We start from the raw sequence: 15,488 nt of genomic DNA, 5'->3' as shown, positions 1-15,488 counted from the left end.
TTCAGGCAGACATGATCGGCTTCCAGGGAGATGCACAATTCTAGGCCGGCGATTGCTGCCTCATATTCGGCTTCATTGTTCGAGGCCTTAAAAGAAAATTTTAGTGCATACTCAAAGGATTTGCCTTCGGGAGAAGTTATCACTACTCCTGCCCCCGAACCATTTTCGGTGGAAGATCCATCCGTAAACACGGTCCAGACTTTCTTTTCATTGTCTAGCGTTTCTTGGTATGAGCATTCGGCCAAGAAATCCGCTAGAGCTTGAGCCTTAATGGCAGCCCTCGGACGGTAGCTGATGCTGAATTCGGTGAGCTCAAAAGCCCATTTGGCTAGCCTACCAGATTTTTCAACCTTGCCGAGAACTTTTTCCAACGGCTGATCAGTTAAGACCACTATCTGATGGCAATCAAAATAGGGCCTCAGCTTCCGAGCAGCTACTACTACCGCGAAAGCGACTTTCTCGAGTAGAGGGTAGCGAGTCTCGGCATCCGTCAGTGTATGACTAACAAAGTAGATCGGTTGCTGACTTTTACTTTCTTCCTTCAGCAGTACTGCACTGATGGTGGCTGGGCTAACGGCCACATATAGGTACAAAGTTTCTCCTTCTGCTGGGCTAGCCAGCGTTGGGAGTTAAGCCAGATGCTCCCGAAGCTGTTTAAAGGCGTCTTTTTGCTCTTCCTCCCAAACGAGCTCTTTTGTTTTCGGGAGTTTCAGGGCTTTGAAGAAAGGTAACCCCTTATCCGAAGCTCTGGAAATGAACCTCGAGAGGGCTGCCATTCTTCCGGTGAGCCGCTGAACATCCCGCTTTGTTTTCGGCTCAGGAAGGTCGAGCGCTGCTTTGAATTTGGAGGGATTGGCATCAATCCCCCTTTTGCTGACTATGAACCCAAGGAATTTCCCTGACTTCACGCCGAAGACACACTTCTTCGGATTCAGCTTCATTTGATTGTAGGCCTTTCAGAACAGAATGTTTGCTCCGCTGCCACCGTCAACAAGGACCTTACTGACGCCGTGGTTGGCCACCGTGGCGATGATCACCAACGGATCCTCGTGAGGGAACGTTATCCCCCGGCAGTCGGCGGCTGTGAACGTCATGTTCGGCACCGGCGATTGGGGAGACTGAATGTCAGCGTTGTTCACCTGATGAGTCAAAGCCCTAAGGTGTCGCTTGTGCTCCCTCCGAGAGCATATTCCTCCCGAGATAACATTGATCGGAGAGAATTTCCCCTCCGGCTTTTTACTGTTCTTCCGGGGGAAGTCGAGGTCTTGCCGAGAGTCCTTTGCTGACTTCTCGGGCTCTTTTTTCTCGCGGTGATCCGCGATGTATTTTTTCAAGTATCCCTTCCGGACCATGTCCTCTATCTGGTCTTTCAGTTGGATACACTCCTCAGTGTTGTGTCCTGGAGACTCGTGGAACTCGCACCACTGATTTTTATTTTTTCGCTGATACCACTCTGGGAGTGGTCTCGGCTTTCGGTAACTCTGCTCCTCCTTCGTCACACTGTAAATTTTGGCGCGTGGAAGAGAGAGCGGAGTGTAGGACTCGTATCTGCCTATGTATGAGGCAGATTTTTCCTTCTTTGGGTCGCTGGCCGAAGATTGCTCCGAGGCCTTCGACTTTCCCTTTGCCTTATGGCCTTGGCCTTCAGACAAGGGTATTTGTCTTTGTTTCCCTCCCCCGAATTGAGGTTGGGTTTTCGCTTTGTTCCATTCTTCGGCTCGGATGAACTTATCCGAGGCATTCAGAGCTTCCTCCAAGGTCCGCGGGGTATGCATGACCATGAAGTCTAGGAACTTCCCGGGCTGAAGGCCATTCTGCATTGCAAAAACGGCTAGCCCCTGGTCCAGCTGAGAGACGCTGGATGACTCGTTACTGAAACGGGTCAGATAGTCTCGGAGGCTTTCGGTTTCCCCCTGTTGCAGACTCATGAGTTCTACAGAAGTCTTCTCTCGGCGGTTTGCCGTGGAAAACTTGCTCCTAAATTTGGAGGACAGATCATCCCACCCTGTTATGGAGCCTTGCTTTACTCCCTTGGAGATCCACGCTTGCGCGACCCCCTTGAGAGTGGTTGGGAAATATTTGCACCAAGTCGCTTCGGATCTGGGGCAAAGATGCATATGAGTCTCATACGAGGCCACGTGATCCTTCGGATCCGATGTCCCGTCATATGTGATGTGCGACGGTATTTTAACCGTGGGCACGTGCTCTTCCAGTATCCATTGCTCGAATGGCGAACTGGCGGGTAGCATAACGGCCTTGCCCTTGTTCCTGGCCGAAGGGACCGCGCTCCGCCCTCTTAGAGAGGTAGGAGTGGTTTTCGTCCCTGGCTGGGAAGTCTGGGCCTCGGCCGCAGGGAACGAGAGGCGATTGTGCACGCTCGGTTCCTTGCCGCCGAGTCGGTCGAGGACGTTTCGGCGAACAGTCTCAGGTCGTTCTCGATGAGTAGATTCTGGCCGAGAAGCTGAGCTGCTGCTCTTATGCGTTTCTGGTCGGGAGGATGAGGATCCTTTTAAAAATTTAGGGTCCTTTTTCCTCTCTTTTTCATTTTTCCAGGTATCCTCTTCCCACTCTTCCAGTTCCCGGAAGGAAGGAAGCTTCCCACCATCATGGTCTAGCTTCCTCCGTTGATGCCGGGTATGCGGAGGAGTTCGATCACGAGGTGGTGGCATATTTTGTGCCCTCATCGCCTCCATGAGCACTGCCAGCGCTCTTGCCACCTCCTCCGAGCTTGGCCCCGTCAATGGGGTCCTCGGCTGAGTATGGGAATGAGGGCGCCCAGTCGATGGTTGGCTTTGGGGCACTGAATGTATCCTATGATCGGACTCACCCCTGCTAGACCGAGAGTGACTCGGCCTATGATGAGAGTTATGAATTACGGGAGAAAGGGAATCCTCCCTGTATGATCCCCCCCCCCGAGCTGGCACCCTTGGGAGAGTTCCGGTCCGGCGAGGGTGATGGTGTAGGGGTTTTAGGCTTTTCGCCCGCTCCTTGACGGAGGCCTTTGCTCTTGCGGTTCTTAGCCATTGCTACTAAGATAATTGCAAGATGATCTTGGTTAGAAATTTGGCTTAAAGATTTTTGAAAGTCTTCCCCACAGACGGCGCCAAATTGTTTCGGGTGAAAACAATGGGACCTTGCCGAAGGTCCGATGATGTGGTGAAGACTAGATTCGATCCAAGAAATGTTGAGCCGAAGGTTTCCTGCACAGTAAACACACGTAAACTAGCCTCGGGGGTGTTGCCGAGGAAGGCCACTCCGATGCTAAAGTCAGTACAGTGTGTAGAAAGAGAACACTATGCAAGAGAATTAATTGCTTGAGGCTTTGCTTGAATGAATGTACAAATGTAATATTGATGGCTTTTATACCTCTGCATACATGGAGAAGTTGGGCCTTAGCCCAATTGGCATGCCTTGAGGGCTGATCTTTGACTTTAGCACAATTGGAGAGATGAACCTTGACCTTGGGCTTTTAATTGGATCATTTAATGCCTAAGCCCAATTGGACTAAATTGGACCCAAACACATTTTTTCATCCAATTGTAATTGTGGCCCTCTTGTTATTGGATGTATCGAATTGTAAGTAAACCAATCAATCAATTTATAAAACATTTGCATGCACATCCCTTATCTATTTTATCAACCTCCTATTCAACTAATTGCAAAATCAATACGCCACTTTTACGAATTATAATTGGGCCAGCACCACGTTACTATGCTTGGTTGCTTCCAATGAAAGTGACACAAGTTGGCAAAATTGTTACTATTGTCAAAAATTCACAATACTCACAAAGTCTATATATATTGCTAAATGCTTATTGGATATTTTATATTTTATTTTAATTACTGATGCATTGATGTTAACCTTAGTACTAGGTTAGATCTTTCTTTGATCTTAACTTTGTGTAAATTTGATGTTAGCTTGTAACAACCCCTATATTGAAGGACATAGCTGACTACAAGTTTGCAATAACGATTAGCACGGCAGCGTAACGTATTTAGTGTTGAAGGCAAAGAATAATTTCATTTTTTAAAATTTGTTATAATTTTGAATTCATGTTAATGTTTATAAATAGTGTAAATTATATATCATTGAAGAGTGTTTTCTTGCTATGTACAAGATTCTATTATGAGAGTTACCAATTTTACAAAAACTATCTCATCATACTATTGGTCCAAATGTAACATTCTTCATCACAAAAAGGTAAAATGATACCCTAGTCTTAATATATTATTTTCTGTAACTAGCTATTGGCCTACTAAAATACATAAAGTAATCATAATAATAATGTTCAAATTATTTTGTAAGAGTAACACCCTTGGTCATGATTTATTTATAAAATTTCTCAATTTTCACCACCCATCCATGATCAAATCAAATGGCCAACAATGATGACCAAAGAACTCTCAATAACTACCAAACAAATCTCTGATCATGGTTTCTAAATTGTTGAATGTAACAAAAAAAAAAAAAAGAGATTTAAGGGTCGCGAGATTCATTAAAGCGTGTCAACTCTATCCAGTAATTAAGACAAATAGCCGTCAACAAATTTTATTTTTTCCTCTCTTTTTCTATATATGCCACATGTATACTTACTATTCATTTCCTAACTTTTTCCTTTAGTCATGAGTCCTGGTCACTAATCTATCTCTTTTTTTTTTTTATTATTTTTATTGATCTTCCATTTTTCTAATGTCAAACAACATTCTCACTCTTTATGACCAATTGCTTGGTCATCCACTAGGTGCACTCTAAAATTATTTTAAATTTTAATTATTAAAATTTGACTATATTTAAGTTGTATTTGAACTTCTATAGACTTGGCAAAAATGAAAATCATAGAGAAGCTCAATGTTTAGCACTTAATTAAGCTCATGGCCTGGCCTGGTTAGGTGTTCGATTCAAGCCACCCATTGATTTAATAGTTGGTATATTATAGTAAAGTTTATTTTATTTTATTTATTTATTTTTTGGGGGTGGGGGGAGGTTATAAGACTTAAAACTTTTTATTACGGAGTATTAGTTTATACAGTTCATGAGATTCTTTTTTTTTTTTTTTTGAATGGAATAGGAGGGGTGATTTCATTAAATAATAATAGTCATTCGGCACTTACAATCATCCCTTAAAAGATCTAAATTCTCAATACAAGTATTAAACACCCATAAACTAATGGCATCACTTCTGAACTGTTCCTGAGTAATTTTAGATGTTTTTGCATCGTTTTTGATGGAGCTCCATTGATGTATAATCGCAAAAGTGATAAAACTTGATTGGTCATCAAGATCGGCAAATTAGCAAGACGAATCTTATAAATCTGCACCACTGCACCCCTATATACCAATAGACCCGCAATTCCACAAATTTGCAAGACGGATCTTCCAAATTTGTATCCCTACACACATGAAAAACAAACAAACAAACAAACAATACTAATAATCCCACTATTTGGGAACCGATAATAACTAAACCATATATGAAGAGACTAACGATAATCACCATACTGTTGATGATCTTTATTTGCTATATATATTAAATCGAAGAATAATTTGGGGTTTTCCATTGATAAAATCGATGGCAGCTCCTAAGTTTTACTATGAAGACTAGGTTTGAACTTTGAAGAGAGAGAACAAAGAATTTTTTAGGGTTTTTTTTTTTTTTCACTATGGCTCCCTGGATCTTAGTAAATAATTATTTTGTTTTTTTTTTTTTTTTTGTACGCGTTATCAAAGATTTATTATAGAAATCTGAAAAATCCAAATTGAAGGGAAAAAAAAAAACAAACAAACAAAGTAGTTCAAATTAACAATTTTGATAATGTCAACATGATTTGGGCCAAGATTCATTAATGTAATTTTAAATATCTGAATGTGTTATTAATGCAGGATGCGACCTCGTCATCAGCCACCACCCCCCATTCCACCCAAAAAGCCCAAAAAAAACCAAAAAGAAAAAAGAAAAAGAAAAAGAAAAGGGAGTTAAAAACTAAACAACTCAAAGAGAAATGGACAAAAAATTGTACGATAATAAGTGGATGATATTATTATTAGGTGTTGCTCTTTTCATTGTTTGGTGGCTGCCGTTGCAGCTTGTGGATCTTGCTTAATTGCTTCATAGACTGCATTCTTATCGGTATACACTTCCCTGGAAGATCTTTTTTTTTTTCCTCTAGCTAACTTAAATATCTAATTCTTCACACATTTTTGAATAACCGTCACAGATTATGATATATATATACATCTTTTACAATCCCGAAAATTGTTCCAACTAATATACTACGTATATATCTTATGTGAATGAAACAATAAGTGGTATATATGAGAATGTTAAAAGTTACAATACAGAATTACAGAGTGTGTAGTAAAAATATTTAAATATTTATTATTATCTTATTATTTTACAAGTAATTTTGTGTTGAAATTGTTCTTAAAATATTTTTATTACATAATAAAATCTTTTTCCAACATCACTCAACCAATTTCCCACACTTTCTCATAAAGTTAATGAATACGGAGTATATAATTCAACAAATGTTCAATTTCAAACACCACTAGGCCACTACACATTAATTGGCTTCCTTGTAATCTCAAGTTAATCTAATATGTACTCAAAACAAGCTAAGTGTGGTTAAAATGGATGAAGAATTAATTTTGGATATAAATGTGCTCTGTATCATATCATTGCGACTAATCAGTAACTACAAGCATCTTTAAAATGTTTCCAAACAATTGTTTGTGATTTATTACGTAAAGTTTGACTAGTACATACAAACGTAATCTACGTACAAGTCATGAACTTATTATTGAATGGTATGGCTTATAAGTAGTTACTATTGTTGGTTGTTGATATTTTTGAATGAAAATTCAAGTTGGTGACAGATGAAACAAGGAAGAAATATGTGGCTTGAAGCAAAATAAAATCTTAGGATGTAATTGTTCTTATTAGATATTCATTCAATGGCTCATATCGAAGAATCCATGAACAATGATTATTAGAGTTTGACAACTAGAATATATAAATTTGGGGTATCAAATTCCATATTTCTTCCCTATTAATCAATTCCAATGTTCACCATTAGAAGCCAGACATGTTTCTTAAATTGTCCTAATAAATTAGTTCTATGTTGACTTCTGATATATTCTCATATTCTCTCCATTTTGTAACCAAATTTCTAATACTTTACCATTTCATTTCTGCATTCTTGAATAATTATAATTTAAGACTATTAGTGATGGTTGAGAAACATAATTTAGAATTGCTAGTTGTACTTCGGGTATTTAAATACAACAAGTTTGATGTTATAAAGTGTTAGAACATGTGAAATATTACTCCGTTTCAACATAATAGAAACTTATAAATAAGTGGAGTATTTAATTAACGTGTTAATATGAAAATCCATAAAACATATAAATTGTCTAAGAGGAGTAAAAACTAAAAAAAATACTAAATTACTATATAATTTGTATATTGATATTTTTTTTTTATGTGTGTGTGTAAACAAAAACATTATAATGAAAAAGTCCATTCAATTTCTTCTTTTGTAAATTAAAGGGCTACAAATGTTTTTGAATAAAGAAAGCCAACATGACAAAATGATAGGTATTGTGTACCATAGTACTCCCTCCGTCCCTTAATTTTTGCCCCATTGCAAAAATATGGGTCAAACTTATTAAACTTTGACCATGAATTCTCGTTGATATATAAGTGATAATATATTCATGTGAGATCTTGTTAGAATTGTCTCATTGTATAGTTTATTAATATCAAACTTTAATAATTTTAACGCGTATAGAAATTGAGATATATGCGTTTGAAAACGTGTGTCGGAGACCATAAAAAGTCAAATGGGGCAAAAGATAAGGGACAGAGGGAGTACCTAATTACCCAATTTAAGGACTAGATCTAAATTATACAAAGTAATAATTTGATGATAATAAATCTTGACAAAACATTAATCAACCTAGCACATAACAAATAAGATGTAGCTTTACTATAATTTTCCTTCTAAACTTCTCTAATGAGCAAAATATAAACAAATGAATAATAAAAATGCACGTAACGATAAGTTCTTTCACGACATATATAAACATTGGAAACCCAAGAGTAAATGAAATTGGACAAATATAACCCATATATCAAATCACTAAAGCTAAAACACAATTAAAACCAAAGTTAGAGATAAAATATGATTAAAAAGTTATTAGGATGTCTTTTCTCTTCGAAAGAGCCGGCAGAAATCGTTGTTCTAGATTACCATTAAACCATTACAAGCCACAAAATATATGGAGTAAATAAATGAAATACCCCTAAAATACATTCAACAACACCCACGTGTCATAGTCCTATCCATCAAGCACAACTTGTTTGGTCCCACACATAAAATATCTTCGCAATATCTACCACTTATACTAATATCTTTGTTTGTGGACCCACTCTTTTTTCCATCCCATGTGTCCACTCGGCACTCCCAAAATCTCAAAATATCCAAAATTATACCCTTTTAAATATTAAAAAAAAAAATAGAAAAAAATTGTAAAATAGGCTTGAACCAACCACAAATTAAAAAATTCCATAAAAATAAATAAATCATTAATTAAAAAAAATAAGATTAAATATAAAATGGGACCAATTGTTTCTTTCTTTTTGATTGTACCCCACATTTGAAAAATAAATAAAAATTGAAAAAAAAAATGAAAAAGGCTGACGTGGTCAATTTGGGCCATACAACGTTTGTAGATATTTTGTTACCTTCTCAAAGAAATCGCTTTACAGCCGTTGGTTCAGTCGGCTCCTTTTTCGTTTTGGTAAATCCTGACCGTTGAATGGTATCCTTTCGTTCCAAACTCAGATATTTTTTAACTATATCAACATTACTACGTTTATAATTTTTTGAAAACTTCGACATTTACAATTTGGTAGCACCAAAAAAATCCAAACAAATAAAAAAAAACAAGGAAAAAGTTTAGCTGGGTTTTGTATGTATGTATGTATGAATTTGAAGTAAAATTAGTTAATTTTGTGGCTGATCTTTGAAGTGAAGAAGAAGAAAAATGGGGGAAGTAGTGATGAGTACTGAAGAAGATTTAGAAATAATGGAGATTTTGAAAGAAGAAGAGAAGAAGAAAAAAGAAAGTAAAGATGGTTCTACTAGATTGCCTAAAATGGATCTTAGAATTTTGTTGGTTGAATATGATGATTCGACTCGACAAATTATTGGTGCCCTTCTTCGAAAATGCAAATATAAAGGTTAGTTGAGTGTTTTTATGTTTAATTTAGTTTCTCTTGAATTTTAGTTAGTTGGTATGAATTCGTGTTTTAGTTGAAAACCCACCTCTCAATTGATGCAATTAAGAGGTGAGTTTTACCGTTTTCAATAGAATTTTTTCAGAAAAATTCCAGATTCTGTAAACGGTTTTGTGAGACAGAACAAAAATATCTTGTATGACAATAAATAATTGTGTACGGATAAGTTATTGTAAGTCCGTCTCACCTTATACTTGTTGCGAGATTACGGATAAATTGTTTTTACGGAGTATTAAATTAGATTCATATTGAGATTTTAGGTGCTTAAGGATAAATTGTTTGTGGTTACCCTTTGTTTGTTTGTATTGAAAGATGTTTAATTTGCATTTGTACTTCAATTATTGATATATATATGCTGGTAATTCAGCAAATTTCAATGAGTTCTCATCAATTTTATTGATTTGTTTGGTGAATTGAATGTTCTTTATAGCTTTAGTTGTTGAAATAAGAAGTTGATCTGATGTGGAGCTGACGATTCTTCTGCTAGAAGAAACTAGTAGATCTTTCCAGAGTTTTGTAAAATTTATCTGAAATGATGATTGTTTGTTGATATCTTCAGTTTTCAGACATCTGTAATTTTGTTGCATAATTGAAGGGAATTTATGCTTCAGTTTGAATCATTCTTGTTGAGGCTTTTAACAGATTAAAGCTTCTGGTTGTATTTTTTACATTAGAAGGTAAGAATTTGTGTATTATAATTAATAATCGAGACGAAGATCAAGGTGATTTTCCATGTTCTGTCTGCAGTTGATTCTGTTCCTGATATGTTTTTGAATTTAGAAGGCTAAATTAAGAATTTGTGTAGGATTATATTGAGACAAAGATCGAAGTGATTTACCTTGTTCTGGCTGCAGTTGCTTCTGTTACTGATATGTTTTAGACATTAAGGCTAAGAATTTGTGTATGATAAGATTGAGACAAAGATTGAAGTGATTTGACATTGTTCCGTCTTCAGTTGATTTTGTTTCTAATATGTTTTAGACGTTAGAAGACTAAGAATCAGTGTACGATGATATTGAGACAAAGATTGAGGTGATTTAACAGGTTCTGTCTGCAGTTGATTTTCTTCCTGATATGTTTTAGATATTAGAAGGCTAAGAATTGGTGTATGATAATATCGAAAGAAAGACTGAGGCAAATTGCCTTGTTCTGTCTGCAGTTGCTTCAGTTGCTGATGGTCTGAAGGCTTGGGAAGTATTGAAGGCCAGACCTCATAACATAGACCTCATTTTGACAGAAGCTGAATTGCCGTCAATATCAGGATATGCTCTTCTGACCTTGATTATGGAACACGAAATCTGCAAGAACATCCCCGTTATAAGTATGTATGATGTTGTTTATTGATTTGTAATGATTTTAATTTGTTGATGGCAAGAAATCAGTTTCTGACATTTAATGTTATGCAGTGATGTCCACGAATGATCCGATTAGCATGGTCTATAAATGCATGTTGAGAGGTGCAGCCGACTTTCTTATTAAACCGATAAGGATAAATGAGTTGAAGAACTTATGGCAGCATGTATGGAGAAGAAAACATGTATGTTTATTTTTTTCGCCCTTATTATAAGTCTCCTTTAGATTTATCATCCATGGCTTTCTTTAACTATCGGGTATCCTATTCATATCTTTCAGCAGTTGAATCGAGGAGGTGGACTTAGCCCACAGGATGAGAGTGTTGGACAGGAAAAGCTTGAAGCCACAGCAGAAAACAAAGCTGGAAGTGATCATTCAAGCAGTTCCAAAACTAGTGCCCCAAGGCAAGACCTGTGTAACAAAAAAGGAAGCGATGCACAGGTTAGGAACTTTTGCCTTGTAGAACATCTTCTGTTGCTCCAATTACATGATTTCTTCTGTTAAACACATAATGTAGAAGAATGAAAGACAGAATACTGTGTGATATGGTCTTTGTTGTGAGCTTTAGTATTGACATTTGCATCATGAGTTGACTATTGGTATGATGTTCTGCGTACATACTAGAATTAATTCTACATGTTTGTAGTCTTGATTAGTTTCTAGTATGATGGGGAATGGTTTCATTCTGCTGAGAACGATAGGGTTGCTGATTAACTTTCCAGTTTGAGTTGGCTACTTGAAGTTTAATATTGAGATTGCATCTTTGCTGTCTCCTGCAGAGCTCCTGTGGAAAGCAAAATCTAGAAGATGAGAGCGCGTACATGGCTGAAGTAGAAGATAACTCACAGCCAAATCAGGAGATTTCTCCTGTTTCAGAATTGATCATTCAGGAAAACGAAAAGTTTGGCAATTCAAGTCAAAATTTACAAACTCCTGAGAGTGCTGTTGCAGGTACATATACCTATACATTTTTTACATGATGCTGTCTCTTATCCATTAAACCAATCACAACATCTCTTTATTTTGTTTCTACTATCTTCTTGCTGTTAGATCTAGAATTTGTGCTCCAAAATTTTCTTATAGAATGATTTTCATTGTAGGATCAGATACTGCTGTCTGCAACAGTAACAATGCAATCAATGAAGATCAAAAGGCAGAACAACAATGTCGCGAGGAGAATGTGACTTTCTACACAGAAGATAATGACATTAGGGATGTTAACCCCAATTCTTCAAGAGAAGCCATTGATCTGATTGGAGCTCTCGATAGCCATTCTAATCACAACGAGTGCTTAAATGACGGAGAAAACAGATCAGAGCCCTCTCAACAGTTGGATCTCACTTTGAGGAGATTCTTTCCTGGTGTTATCGAAAATAAGACTAGTAATGAAAATCAAATGCTGAATCATTCCAACGCATCAGCTTTTACACGGTGAGTTACTTCCTTTTCGATGTGTCATGTGTAATATGCTTCTAGGCTGCTACTCAATGATCTATAGAGTGAGTATTGTGCTGTGTTTTGTATATTCAGCTGTTGATAGCTGTTACTTACTAGACCAATTGTGTGGATAAGAGACCAAAATCACTCTCAAAATGCTTCTCATAGTAGCCTTCTCATTTTTTCTGAATAGCTGAAATCTACTTACTGAACATAATTTTTGGCTATTTGATCACATGAAAAGCCAAAAGCCAACAAAGCTAATAAAGAAACCAGTAGCGAAACAAGGCTTATATGATTTTCAAATTTTCTAATTTATGTTGTTGGTTTTGTAGGTATGTGAACAAGGCATCAAATATGTCAAATTCAAATCCAAGTTCTATTTCAACTCCTAAAGACAACATAGGCAAACCTGTTGATCACTCATCAGACAATGCTCCAGAGAGAAGCTATAGTGCTAAGGATCCCTTGCTTCCATATGATAGAAAGGTGATGTCCCTCTCAACAGATCTTGCGAAAGAAGTTGAAAACGAGTACAGAGCTGCTTCAGAAAAACTATTTTCCATGCCACTTCCAGTGAGTGGGATGCAAATAGATGTTTGTCCTATGGTTTGCACACCATCGGTCTCACCTAGTCCAAGCTCTGCCAACCAGCAAATGAATTCTTATCATCAATTCAGCATGGATGTGATTAACGGCAGACACCATTTCCAACCCCTCGAACAAAGTCCTAAGCTATCATCCAATCAACCAATGAATATGCAGGATCAAAATAAGCTGGAATCTTTAGAGGAGCGAGCACACTTCTCTTCTGCTGCTGATCAAAGTGCCAGTAGTTCTTTACATAATGACACAGCAGGAGTAGGGCATCTAACCGGTGGTAGCTCTGAGGGAGGAAATGATCAAGGTCGTGTTTGTGATTTGACTCGACAAAGGTCTTTGCAACGAGTAGCTGCCATTAATAAGTTTCGCTTGAAAAGAAAGGAAAGATGCTACGAGAAGAAGGTAACCACTTTATTCTGTCAAGTGTCAAGTGAGGTGTATAACTAAAGGATGATATCTTGTTCTTGTATTGTCAAAGCTAATACTTAGAACTTTTTTACAGGTTCGATATGAGAGCAGGAAAAAGCTTGCTGAGCAACGTCCACGAATAAAAGGGCAATTTGTACGTCAAGTACCTCTGGATCCTCCACCACTAAAATCTAACCATTCAGGTGGCAATTCAACTTCCAGTTAGCCAGGGATGCCATATGCTTTGGTTTTGTTGTATAGTACATATAGATAGGTGTTAGTGTGAGATTTTTTGTATTTATTTATAAGTAGGTCTGTAGATGAAATAACATGCTTGTTTTGGTTCCGGATTTTACAGAAGAAATCCTGGATGAAACTTGAGATTACAGTTTATACCAGATTCAGGAACATTAACTTCCATTTAATCCTGTCTCTCACCCTCTTCTCCCCTCCCATAAGCATGCTAGGTTGAACGTAACCTTATACAATCTTGGTGCTAGTACATAATTTGAGTAGTGTACAAGATCATGCACATTTGGGCTCCCCTAAACCATATCGATGGGCAGGAATGCAGGATCCTCGTTTTTTGTTAGTAACAAGGGCGGAACACCATTTTATGATTCTGCCCTTCTTAGTAATGTTGAAGTTGATGATCTTATTATGAGTCGAACAAAGAACAAGAACCATACATGGAAGAAGTAAATACTAAAGGTTGAGACGCAAAGAAGGGTTGATGGGAAAACTACTTCCAAATATATGCTTCCAACAAGCTCAAAAGAAAATGGTTTATGGTTCTAAGGTGTGCTATTTCTAACAAAAAAATAAAATAAAAAAGTGTACTATTGGCATGTGATATTTAATGTTTGTTCGATTATGTGAAAGTGACTCGCTCTCTGGATAATTGTAATATAATGTGATATTTAATGATTAATTTGTATAGAAAATTGTATTTTTTTACGAATTTAGGAAGTAAAAGTTTTTTGATGTATAAAAAGAAATGCTCTACCGAACCAAAAGCCCCTTTATTGGTCGATATGATCCACATGCTAGACAATATATAAGAGGCGATAAAAATAAATAAATAAATAAAATAAATAAAAAAAAAGAGAAAGAAATTTCCATGTGTTGTAAAAAAATAAAAGAAAGGGGGGGAGGGGTTTTACAATTTTTTTTTTTTTTTTTGACGAAGAAAAGTGATTATATTAATATAATATAGTTAAACGGCACTTACATATAATTTTCTAAGAAATCAACAATTGCAGCACAAATACATAACACCTTAAAACTAAATACATTGTAGATTCGATCAATAATTGCGTTAATAAAAAACTTCATCAAACTAGGCGCAAAGGAATGCGGTTTTGGTAGGATATGCATATGTTTAGTCAATTTCATTAGCACAGACCACCCTTATTTTAATACACCACTGTCCATAATTGGTGGGTAGTATTATTGGATTATTTAAACCCAGTATACAACAATTGTGGCGCATCGTAACAACCTTAAAGAATTTAGCTTCAAAGGTTGTACTAACTATTTGCTTAACGACATACCCAATAAAAATTAAATATATGAAAATTTTGCTTAACGTAAAAGGTTTTTTTTTTTTTTTTGACACCTAACGTAAAAGTATTTATACATCATACATGGGACAAAAATTCACATATATAAGAGATTAAGATAGCTCATTTAAATTAATAAAAATGGTTGATTGTACTAGAGAGTTACAAAAAGTATATATGCCACTACATAATTTTCTCTGTCTTTCTACCTTTTTGTAATTATTAGTTCTCTTTTCAAACATAAAGAAAATAAAGCTTTTTTAGAGGGTCATGGTTAATGAAAATATAAGCTTCCTACTCATTGTTAGTCTTGTTGTAATACTAGTTTTGAGTAGTTGCGCCAACATACTTACTGTATTGATGCTAATCTTATAGCCCCCAAACTTGCTGAATTTTATCAAACATAATTTTCTTGTTATCGATCCCACTTGTGCCTACTGTGTGCGCACAAGCGCTCCATTGATCTTCGTTCCTCGGTAGTGTTGTCAATAGACGAAAGTGTTATTTCAAAAATCTAACATCCACTTTTCTTACTACGTGCACCCAAACGCCATTTTCGCACAAGTCTTGCACCCTAATCAATGAACAGACAATTGAGTCATGTCGATTAGGTATATCCTTTTAAGAGTTTTAACGGTAGCTGTACCTTTTCAACAAAAAAGTATTATTAACATGATTACATCATTCAATTAGGTTTGTTTGATGACGAATTTAGAAAGTAGAACTATGTCAAGGCGACACGCTAAGAACTCATGTTAACCTCCAACAAGAAATGAGGAACAAACTTAATTGACCCAAACGAACGACAACATAGTGGCTGTCCAAA

The 15,488-nt window shown here is 36.6% G+C and overlaps 1 protein-coding gene across 3 annotated transcripts; it reads left to right on the top strand.

The window, feature by feature from the left end:
- Positions 1-8,869: 8,869 nt before the first annotated feature.
- Positions 8,870-13,525, top strand: LOC110727697 (two-component response regulator-like APRR5). 3 transcript variants are annotated; one of them, XM_021907283.1, is made up of 8 exons: positions 8,870-9,242; positions 10,459-10,620; positions 10,706-10,836; positions 10,935-11,093; positions 11,432-11,603; positions 11,753-12,083; positions 12,425-13,094; positions 13,195-13,525. In XM_021907283.1, the coding sequence occupies exons 1-8, from the start codon at positions 9,047-9,049 to the stop codon at positions 13,324-13,326; spliced, it is 1,953 nt and encodes a 650-aa protein (XP_021762975.1). In that variant the 5' UTR covers positions 8,870-9,046; the 3' UTR covers positions 13,327-13,525. The 3 variants fall into 3 exon arrangements, with proteins under 3 accessions (XP_021762975.1, XP_021762979.1, XP_021762970.1); XM_021907287.1 differs by having other exon boundaries at positions 10,932-11,093; positions 11,759-12,083; XM_021907278.1 differs by having other exon boundaries at positions 10,932-11,093.
- The last annotated feature ends 1,963 nt before the right edge of the window (positions 13,526-15,488 follow it).

This window comes from Chenopodium quinoa, unplaced genomic scaffold (assembly GCF_001683475.1).
Source record: "Chenopodium quinoa cultivar QQ74 unplaced genomic scaffold, ASM168347v1, whole genome shotgun sequence".
Lineage (NCBI taxonomy): Eukaryota > Viridiplantae > Streptophyta > Magnoliopsida > Caryophyllales > Amaranthaceae > Chenopodium > Chenopodium quinoa.
Note: the sequence above shows the minus strand (reverse complement) of the source record. Positions and strands in the feature narration are given on the sequence as shown.

Excerpts from the sequence above, each read along its gene's own strand:
- LOC110727697 (XM_021907278.1), top strand. The coding sequence starts at position 9,047 with ATGGGGGAAGTAGTGATGAGTACTGAAGAAGATTTAGAAATAATGGAG. Across the intron at positions 11,094-11,431 it reads AAAAAGGAAGCGATGCACAG|AGCTCCTGTGGAAAGCAAAA; the intron begins GTTAGGAACTTT and ends TGTCTCCTGCAG. Across the intron at positions 12,084-12,424 it reads AACGCATCAGCTTTTACACG|GTATGTGAACAAGGCATCAA; the intron begins GTGAGTTACTTC and ends TTGGTTTTGTAG.